Source organism: Fragaria vesca, linkage group LG7 (assembly GCF_000184155.1).
Source record: "Fragaria vesca subsp. vesca linkage group LG7, FraVesHawaii_1.0, whole genome shotgun sequence".
Lineage (NCBI taxonomy): Eukaryota > Viridiplantae > Streptophyta > Magnoliopsida > Rosales > Rosaceae > Fragaria > Fragaria vesca.
The window spans coordinates 12018667-12029828 of record NC_020497.1 but is presented as its reverse complement, the minus strand read 5'-3'; the positions used below and the strand labels follow the sequence as shown (position 1 = coordinate 12029828).

The 11162-nt window shown below is 37.6% G+C and overlaps 2 protein-coding genes across 2 annotated transcripts; both read right to left on the bottom strand.

Annotated features, from left to right (window-relative positions):
• Positions 1-860: 860 nt before the first annotated feature.
• On the bottom strand, positions 861-5839 carry LOC101306959 (MACPF domain-containing protein CAD1-like). Its single transcript, XM_004307141.1, has 6 exons — positions 5364-5839; positions 4434-4672; positions 3610-3805; positions 3236-3419; positions 2040-2194; positions 861-1828 (listed from the first exon to the last, which is right to left on the bottom strand). Exons 1-6 carry the CDS (start codon positions 5631-5633, stop codon positions 1205-1207), a joined length of 1668 nt encoding a protein of 555 aa, XP_004307189.1. The 5' UTR covers positions 5634-5839; the 3' UTR covers positions 861-1204.
• A 1319-nt stretch (positions 5840-7158) lies between these two features.
• Positions 7159-10485, bottom strand: LOC101306670. The gene is made up of 4 exons (XM_004307140.1): positions 10377-10485; positions 9390-9791; positions 8390-8421; positions 7159-8301 (listed from the first exon to the last, which is right to left on the bottom strand). Exons 2-4 carry the CDS (start codon positions 9712-9714, stop codon positions 7345-7347), a joined length of 1314 nt encoding a protein of 437 aa, XP_004307188.1. The 5' UTR covers positions 9715-9791; positions 10377-10485; the 3' UTR covers positions 7159-7344.
• Between the last annotated feature and the right edge of the window lie 677 nt (positions 10486-11162).

Genomic DNA, 11162 nt, shown 5'->3' with positions numbered 1-11162 from the left:
CGGAAAAATTACAAGAAGAGTCTGCATTCACCCAGTTCCAAAAGCATCTGAACACCAAGCCTGTCTTTGCTCTTAGAGAACCTTTGCTTTTGGACGCTACCAAGTTACCAGTCGCTTTTTGCAGCAGTTGTTTACAGATCAGGATCACAGCAAGTCAGCAACATAGTTTCACGTAGTCACATACCCTACTAGTTTGTTAATGCAAATGTCATGTATGATAGAGCTTAGCTCAACATGAAAAAGGACTTCTCTGTTGTTAATTTGTTATTCTGGAAACGAGAATATTAAAACAGAAAGCTGACAAACTACCTCAAAATCCAACACTGTCGTACTAAAATCAAATGTCATACGTAAGAGTGAATGATCGAGTCTCCGTCTGCCTTCCCCAGTTGCAACTGGAGCTATGAAGAACTTCCCAAATCCTGCAGGTTAAGAAAATTTTGTACAGGACTGTATGATCTTTCTATAAAATTTCGATCGCGTTATCGATTGTGGGATTTAGAGTTGCATGTGTAAGCATATTATCATATACTGAAGTTTCCAGACGGCTTAAAATATGTTTTAGCTTCTGGTGGAACTAATCCAACGTCCAGTTCCGGTTGAGTGAAAGTGACAGATTCTCTATTCTCTTTGGCTTTGATTAGGAGACAAGTGCAAAGTACTCATCACTCAACTGTAGTTACTTTTGTCTCACTTCACAAGCAAAAAGCTTTACTACAAGTACATAGTTTTTATCATCAAGCTGAAGTTACCTTCGTCTCATTGAAGCTAATCAAAAAGTCAAATTGGATTCTAACAAGTTGATGAGATTAATATATCAGAGTAGCTGCCAAAATGTTCCTTCAGTCTTTGTCCAAGTTGTAACTTGGTATATGCATTCAAACTATTGAAACAGACATGAAAGAAGGAAGCAGAGCATCATCAAACAAAGTTTAGTTTATATGATCACTGAACATACATAAGCATTGATGTCACTGGGGAAGGGTTTATATATAATTGAACATCTTCAACAACATATCAAATTGTCGTCTGATTAAAGAAAGAAAAAATCTCAACCAATTCTAAAAGAAAAGCCCGCAGATAAATGATGAGGTGAGCATCAATTGAAGATGACAAGAGACAAAATGTACAGGAAAGAACTCAGGGATTGCCTGAGTTTTTAGTGTAAAAAGCCTACAATTTACCTTTAGAAAGGGCCTGTGGATCAGTAGTTTAGCAAGGAGTATTTTACACGCAGTACAATCTTTCCCTTGTCCACTCCAAGCTTAGCTCCTGTGACTAACCAATGTCCAGGAATATCTTGCGGCCCCTTTGACATTTCTGTCAAGTCTACTAACTTTGCTAGTTTGTCCTTTTTGTCCTCAGAGTTTCTGTTATTTGAATGTGACGAAGAAGAACCATCAGGCCTCTGTGCGGAAGGAGTGGCGGGACTGTGATCCCACACAGACCGTCGGATTGTGCAGCCTGGTACTTTTGAAAAGAGGAGTTTGAGGTGCAAAACATTCTTGGCGCCAAAATCCCAAACGCCAAGCTGAGCGCCCGTCACAATGTGAACACCAGAGAGGTCACCAATAGAAGTCTCTACGTGCTCTATTGGTGCAGTGCTTACGTGGGAGAAGTTCTTCCACTTGATTGGCTCAAACCAACGACTGTCTTGCTCCTCTGGACCTTGCCATCTAGGTGCACCTATGGCCATATGTGCATCCCAGTGGGGTTGAAGAATCTTGGGAAGGGACACTAGATGCTGCAAATGTATAGCAAGTCGGTTCAGCTTGCTGCCCTCTAGGTTAAGCCTGAGCCCTGTGACAGGCTTACGGCCAACTGTTACCTGCAGAATCAACAAGTTTTCAGCATGGGTAGTGATATTACTGTTGGACAAAAAGAAAGATATAGTGAATGTGAGTTACTATAGGCTAAGAGATACTAGAAATAGAATAATCTTAAATTCTTAACAGAAATATTGAAGGAATGAAACAGTCTAATGGAATAATTTGATAGGAACAGTTAATTAAAGGACTAATAAGAACCGAGAAAATTACCTGATCCGGACTGATATAAAGCTTGGGACCCATCAAGCTGAACTGAAGGGTAGAACAGACAGGTTCTTTCCTCTGCAGATTATTTTGCTCTGGGGCCCAAACTTGAGCAATTTGAAAGTCCAAGAAATACTGCAAATCTTCAATTGGTGGCTTGTCTGGTGAAAAATATTACAAAGATAAATGTTAAAAGCAGTGAAAGTGGACCAAATGGATTTTGGTTTAGGAATAATCGCAAACACAAAAATTAAGCACAGTGAAAATGGAGCTACACACTTGTAGAAAGACCATGAGAGATACTATTCCTAAAACCCATGAAAATGGGATTTCAGAGACACTTCGTTTCCTATCTGGTTTTTCACTATTTCGAAAACAACAGCAAATTAGGAGGGTGACCAAAAAGTGAAAAATCTTTACCCAACAACAAAAAGAAAGATGGAAATACAAATCAAGACCATTATTTTATAATGTGATACTGTGAGCTTGTAGATAGTCCACGATTAGCCTGGTATATGATAAGGATTAATCTCACAGCAACATTGTGGCTTTTTCAATTCCAAAGATTCTGTAGGTGCCAAGGGGCAACAAGGTATAAGATGCAAGATACTTGTGTAACAAAAGTTAGAAATAACAAGTACTTAGTGAGCAATACCAGGTTTAAAAGGCACAAAAGTGTATTACAAATTTGCCAAAGTCTTTTTAACTACAAGGTTCAAAAGGCACAAAAGTTTACTTCAAACTAGTAATCTTCTACATCACTGCTTCACTGCATATCACTGCTCCTGGCTAGTGCTACAAACAAAAATTACAAGGACATTGACTTCATTCCCCTAGCCTCTTTTCTCTTTCTATGACAGCCAAATACTATAATGTACCAAGAAATTTCTTTTCATCAAAATATACCACAGAACACATTTTTGGGCTAAAATTGATTTAATATTTTTTTCTTTCCAAAAAATGGAAAATGGTGATTAGGTCTATATGAAGTCTTGGAGTTTTTTTTTTTGTTGTTGGTAGAATTATGTACGTATCTACTTGGGGGTCATGTAACTATTCAAATAAAAATTGACATGAAGGTTTGGAATACATATGCTAAAGCCCATTGGATAAAAAAATCACATTTGCATCAGAAAGAAAAGTGAACCAGGGATTGGGGGAAAAGAAAGAAAAAAAAAAGGAACTCTAAGATCGGGGCTTACACTCTAGATATAACTCAATTGCACGGCTCAAGTGCTTTATTCCAGGCACTCCTTCAAGAAGAGAAACAATAGATGTAAATGTCATATTGATCACATCTGGTGCTAATTGTACTGTCTCTGCCCACTTGGAATGACTCTGCTCAAGATCATCACCTCCCCTTCTTCTGAAGATGACCGTAACATCCTGAAGAAAGAGACAAGATCTAAATGGTAAGAACAATGAACAGTAACTTTAACTGGGAAAAGTGACATTTTCTTTGACATGTCTCAAGTTCCATGACAGTTGAAGTTAAAACAGTGGAAGCTAAAAGTAAAATCTCCATAGTAAGACCACACACACTTGCACACACACAGGAAATGCATATGACACTAACCTTGTCCTTGTATTTTAAAGGGCCAGCAATTGACTGGCCTTTTGAGTCCAGAAACCTATCATCACCAATGTCTTTCACATAATTCTGAATGTCTGATAATGGTAAGGGAGATGACTGGTGCTGCCTGATATAGACCACATCTCTCCCACCAATTGTTGCGGATGTGACTATATGTGTACCGTAGTTCTCAATGAAACTGAATATTAAGAAAACATGTCAGCTGGAGAATTAAAAAGTACATAAATCGAATAAGACAACAACAACACAAATAGTGTGTCGAAGTAGTTCTTTCCAGACTGAATTCATCTAGTTTGGAGCATTTTAATCTCTTCAGTATGAACTAATGGGACACCATTTCCGAGATATTTGAATAAAATTTATAAATACGAGAACTACCCAACATACCAATAAGATACTAGTTAGTATTAAGTCATGTTTAAATAATGGTTTGTAGTATCCTTTTAAGTACACATATCTGCACGAAGTTATTTAAGATCAAGTACTTTGCTATTTATATATGCATACGTTAATCAACAATTTGTCATCATTAAGCTCTTTAAGTTTATATTATCACCTTATGAACAAAATAAGAATGGAAAAAAAAAATTATGAAATGCAAGAGTTGTTACACCAAGTGATCACTGAAAAGGCACTGCCAAATCACATTGTTCTTTAAATGTGATTATGTAAATATCTATTAATAAGTGTTTTACGGAAAGGATTAGAACTCTGTTAAATAGATGGACAGATATCTGTCAGCTTTAAGGTACAATGAATATAGTCATATACCATATATTGATATATCTACATATACATTTGCTTACCTTGCCAAGGCTGCAGGATCCCAAGAGTATGGAACAGCACGCTTGATTTCATCATGCAAAACCAGATTTTCTGTTTCTAAGTTAACTTTATATAGGGGAATAAAGTATCCAACCATAGCAAGGGATTTGGTTGCTGCTGCATCAACTTGCCAAGAACCGGTGAAATTAAACATGGCATTGAAGCTTCCCAGGGGAATGCAGGTTGAGAGACCTGATTTCTTATTAAAGTATTCTGCCATCTGCACTTTCAAATGAAACCATTTGAAGTCAGGAGAAAAAGACTTCCCTAACTCTTAAACGATACAATGATATTAAACCACAGGAAGTGCTGACATAGACTTATAAGCAGTTCAATGACACAAACACAACCGTATGAATTCGACAACATATATGCTAAACTACCCAAAGTAACAGTGGTAAAGATCCTAGAAACCCAAACAGAGCACAAACACATAAATTGCAAACCAACCCAATAGACCACAAAATCCCAGCAAAAACAGATCGTACTTCACTATTACATTAGAAAATAGAAAACAAACAGAGATGCCAACTTTTAGTACATAATCTTAAATCCTAGCAAACCCAATACTGAACCAAAGCTTCATAACTGACATAAGCAGCCAGAAGAATCCTGGTAAAGCTCAATAGACCTACATGTTGATGGAACTCAAATAAACACAGCATAGAAACAAATGAAAAACAATAAGCATAATCACAATTTGGATGGTAAACCAACGCGAAGACCAAAAATTCAAGCATAGCCACAAGCCCGCTTGACCATCAAAGAAAAATAAACCAACATACAATCACAGAATCCAAACACATCTAGAACAATCCAAAGTTGCAAACTTTACTGTACCAAAAATTAAAGTTAGAAACTTTATAACAAAAAAGTCATAACCCATGAACCAAAACTGGATCAGCAATCACCTCATGGAAGGTACAGACAGGAACTCTCTCAATGGTTCTCTTCCCATGTGAGCAGTCAATAATTGCAGGCACATTTGGCACCACAAGCCCATCAGAAACAGCAAGATCTTTAGCCCCAGTCTCATCCAAATTGACAAGCCTTGACCCAGGTGCTCCTTTGCAATACAGAAGCCTAATATCCGAAGTCACATCAAAGCCTCGACCCAGAGCTTGGATTGAGTTAGACAGAGTGGTCGTCAAAGCTTCTGAGTTCGAGCTTCTTGTTGCCATAGGAACAAAAGGGTCTCTGTCTTTAATGCCCCAAAGAGAAAGTAAGAAGTAGAAGAAGAACAAGAACAAGAACAAGAAAGTGCTATTAAGTATTGGGGGGTGTTTTTGTTTTGGTTTGGTTTTGAGGGTGGCTTTGGTTTCGAAGACTGAAATTTTAAGTGATTCTTGTTCTTTGTTCTAAAAGGTAGCTTTTGAGTTTTGACTGTAAGAATGGCTATAGACGCGTTTAATGTGCTCATATGGGGATCAATTGTTGTGGGCACTCCATTTTTTGCTTCGGGGATCAATTGTTGTGGGCACTCCATTTTTTGCTTCATGCACTCCATATGTGCATCCGTATGAAATTGACCGAGACAATGAGATTCAGAGTTGACCAAAAAAAAAAGACTGGTCCTCTGCTTAAAGGATGAAGTCAAAGCTCTAATCAGAAAGTCAAAGCAAGCCAAGAGGGCATGATATAGGCAGACATTGATATGTGTTGGTTTAAAAGGATCAAAGTTAGCCTTGATTAGAGGAAGTTCTAATTTCATTCATTTCATGCATGATTTTTGCTTACCTTGCCAAGGCTGCAGGATTCCAAGACTAAGGAAAAGCACGATAAAATATCCAACCATAGCAAGGGATTTGGTTGCTGCTGCATCAACTTACCAAGAACCGGTGAAATTAAACATGGCATTGAAGCTTCCCAGATGAATATATGCGGGTTGAGAGACCTGATTTCTTATTTAAGTATTCTGCCATCTGAAGTCAGGAGAAAAAGAATTCTCTAACTCTTAAACGATATAATGATATTAAACCACACGAAGTGCTGACATAGACTTGTAAGTAGTTCAATAACACAAACACAACTGTATAAAAGCCCAATTTGACATAGCTGTGTTGTGAGAAGAATCACTTTTAAAATTGCTGCGATTTGTGATGACTACAGGTATTATATGCAAGCATTTTATCTTTTGTTGCTTAGACATGACTAATGTGAAGCAAGTGGTTTGGCAGTGAGTAGCACATAGCTTAGCTTAGCTTAGCTTCTTACCTTTTTTTTTTTTTTTTTTTTTTGTTTAAGTACTGAGGTTAGTAAGTCTTTGTTAGATGAGTTTCAGAATAGACTTCACACCTGATCTTATTCAAGTTATCGTAATAGAGGATAGTTGTATGACATTACGAGGTAAAAGCAGTATCTCCCCAATATAGGTGTACTATCTGAATAAAAGAAAAAAAAAACTCGATAGGTTGAATAAAAATCTCATTCCCACTTAAGGTAAATGCCCAAACGGCCAAACTAACAAATTATTCCCGCTTAAGGCTTTGCCGTGCTTTCATATCATCCTCCAGTTCTATTTAAATTCAGTTGGTACTAAGCGTTTAGATTTATTCCTTGAATGAGTTGGATCTATGATCAGTTTACCAAAACTAGTTAGGGTGCGTTTCCTAACGGGGAAAGGGAATGAATCCTCTCTCTCTCTCTCTCTCTCTCTCTGACCATTTCTGACATGACGAAACCGCCAATTCCTGAGCCAGTGAATACATGACCATAAGACATTAAAATCGGGAAAAGGGGTGAACAGGAAATTTGGGGCGATACTTGACTTATTGCTTAAGCTAGTATACATTTTCCAGAAGAACAATCCTAAAGTGCTGGTGTAACATCTATAATTAAACAGCTGCTTGCATGAGTTGCATCTATTTCTTACAAGCTGGGAGTGAGGGGCACTCAATCTTTACGATACCTGGCCCAAAACCCCTTCTTCCTAGCGGAATCATTTTCAGAAATTGACCTACTCCACTTGGATCCAAGAGAAAAGTGCCGTTTCAAGAAAGGCTTTGTAAAGGAATTCCTTGTACTAGAACTGGGTTCTAACTTGGCTAAAACTTTTCCTTTTCTATCAGTGTTCTGATGATCAAAAACATCATATTCACCCTCCAGGAAGCTATCAACAACTCTATTTTTGGATATCTTGTGGTTTCTTGCCTTTATCTCTGATTCGGACCTCATCACTTTTCGTGACATCTTCCAGACTTGCTTCTCTCCAACCATACAAATTGGGCAAACCGGGTCGTACCTATCAGTCTCCAGTGTCATAGTCTCCAAGCACTCAGCATGGTAAACATGTCCACAAACCAACACAGCCGCCACAGAGATTTCACTGCTGGCAACAATTTTCTGTATGCTCCATGAAGTTCTCTCAGTTAGGAGCTTTGAGCAGACTCCACAAGACTGCATATCTATGGAAGGCGAACATGAGAACCTGCTGCTACAGCCACTTAGCTTTCCATGGATAGAACCAAAGTGCTCACTGTCAAAAGACCATCTTTCCCTTTGAGAAGAAGCCACAAGCTCAGAGAAGGTGCGCATAGACCAACCATCAGATGACCCAGCTTGGGATCCAGTTGCCAAGTCATTGCTGCAAGTAGAGAGCACAAAAGATTGTCTTCCTTCAGATATTGAGTTGTTGTTTGGAGATTTCAAACCCAATATTCGACTGTCAGAAATCTGTCTTAGTAACTGATGTCCTGGTGAACGACGGGCTCGTCTTGATGGGGTTGAGTTGTAGAGAAGCGGATAGCTGGGGGCAGGAGAAGGTTCTGTAGTTGGGAACGAAATAGTTGTAGGGGAAGGATTTAGTGCAGATGAATCTCCAATTCCCGGTGATTCTGCCAAATGTTTAACCTGAAATTACAATAGAAAAGAGGGTTAATCTAATGACAAGGGTAAAAGGTGAGCATAACAACTGCAATTTTGATTTGGTCAAACTCACATCTGGAGAATAATTGCTCATCATGGATAGATCTGCACAAAGCACATACCCATCTCAGTAAATCAGAAACATGGGCACAACAAATTAATGTTTCCACAACACCCGGCACAACTTAAAATAGAAGTAACCCTGATATGTGGTCTAGGTGTGGCCATGTAAGAATCGCTTATAAGCATCCTAACACCTGATCAAATCTTATTAAAATTATCAATTTCCATTCAGCACGTAATTGCAAAGCAAGAAAATACAGGCTAACAATGACCGTGTTTAACTTATATGTTGTGTGGCCACAAGACTTCAATGGTAACCTACTAGTCAAGTCAAACATCAACGAAACAACAGTTTGTATTCTTCCGGAAGTGAATCCGCATTTGGAACTTCTTTTTCTAAAGACAATATGTCATTCTGACTTCACAACAAAAATTGGCAAGGTCTCTTTATTCCAAACCTCATATTTTAAAGCACCATCATGGTATTCCGCACAGAGAAGAGGGCAAAGCATTATTGTGATAAATAACTCTGCATAGACCTACAACTGCTTATTTTCCATAAATATAATGGATCTCATTTTGACACACCCATTTCTAATATTTTGTTGGAACTTCAAGTTATGAATAAAAATTGGATTGGAGTTTCGTCTGTGTAGAAGTAACCAATCAAGAAAAAGTACCCAAAAGTTTGCATGTATCCACTATTGTACGCAGTTTTATAAGTTTGACACTAGGTCTAAGACGGAAGGTTTACAAACTCCTTTCAGATCAGCCATTTACTGCTATCAGAAAGTCCTACCAATTCACATCTAATGTTCTAATAGAGAGGATATTTCTAACGTGAAATTTCATAACCCAGAACTAAGAGCCCAGTGCATGTGCTCACACCTCAATCTTTTGTAAACTATACAGCACAAATTGTTTTCTTCCATGATTTATAATTTATGAATTTCATAATGAAAACATTCAGATTATAAAAGTTAATATGATATTGAAAAGAAAAAGTTCACCTGAAGAAGGAGTCCTCAGACTTGCACAAATTCCACCATGAACAGGGGACTTTTGGGATATAGGTGTACCAAAATTCTCTAGTGGACTTCCCAAATCAGAAAAATTGCCTCTTTCAGAACTCAATGCCCCTTTAAACTCCATGCTAGCATTCCTACTAGTTCCACGAGAACGATATGGAGTCTCAATTTCACCAGCAACCCGCCTACGATTATCATATCGGAAACTCCATGATGGTGAATATAAAGCATTCCTGCGCAATGTTTCATTTCTAGTTCTATTTGGGTGAGATCTCTCCCTTGCAGCAACACAACAAGCTGACCCCATGATTGCCTACTAGCAGAAAGTCTATCGCAGCAAAGTCCACTATAATTATAAAAAGAACAAACACAAGGGCACCCTTCCTGTTATGACAAAAAAAAAGACAAAAAGTTCAAGAAACAAAGTTTTGAAGGATCGAAAGGAATGCAACTACAGTGAAACGACATGTAAGAAGAGCGGAAAACAAGAAGACCATTTTTGTCATAGTGAACTACACTCCCCTGAAAAGTACCAGTGACCAATGTTTTAAAACGCTATGGCGAGGCGTTTTTGTGAGAGCTTCAAGCCTCACGACCATAAAACGCATATAAACATAAATATGAAAGCAACACATGGTTCACTACATATAAACTTGAATATACTCATATACCAACCAAAATGTCGATTACAGTTCATAAAACCCAGAAATAAAAACAAGCAAAGTCATAATCTTGGCCAAACTAAAACGAATAATACTACTTTTAACAAGTGGGTATAGTCCATGTTTCTGTAAACCCAGTAACATAAGAGAATCGATCATAATAAACGAAACCCATATCCAGCTTTCTCATTTACATGATTACACCAGTACCCAAAAATGAAAAACCAAATCTTTCGGGGAAAAGCAAAGTAGAAATCACAGACATGAACAAGAAGAGGACCAATATCCCCAAATCAAACAACCTCACCTTTCTCAGCCTTTCTGGCTTGCTTGATGTTGATGCTGAGAAGAAGAACGAAAATTTTGGAAAGGGGATCAACTAGGGGAGGCAGGCCAAGAGTGAGCAACTTCTAATCGACAATATTTGGTAAGAGGATCGAGGACCTAATCCCTCTTTCAACAGCCATACGACGTCGTTTCTAGTTTTTTTTTATTTATTTATTTATTTATTTTTTTTTTAAAAGTCATGCGCAAGTTATTTTCTTTTTAAGCCTTAAACGAGCCTCAAAACGCGTTTTTTAAAACATTACCATAGTGACTCAATTGAACTCGATCATCAACATCGATCAAGTAACATAAAATAAATTTGTCCTTAATAGTCATTATGTGTGAGCCTCAGTAAACTTCACACTTATTTTGTGCAATATTCTTTTCATTTCAGGACTGAGCTATTAGCATAACCTTTCTAGGTTTTAAGCTGCTTGATTCGCTCCAAACACTGTTTGTGGTACTTGATTGACTAGTAAAGGGAAAATGGTGCAAAAATAATGTTTTCTAACTAAAACACTTCGAGTATTTACAATATGCACGTTAGCATTATGAAAACACTAAACGGTGAAAATGCAAAAATTCAATCAAAAAGTTGGTGCAATACCGTATCCCTCATGTATGTCAAAAAAAAAGGATCCCTTAGTGGAAAGGCCTTGTATATATTTACACATATTTATATAATACATTCATTCTCAATTCATTACTCCGAACAGTTAATATACAAATCTTTGAAATGAATCGGTATAGACAAAAACTGAAATGA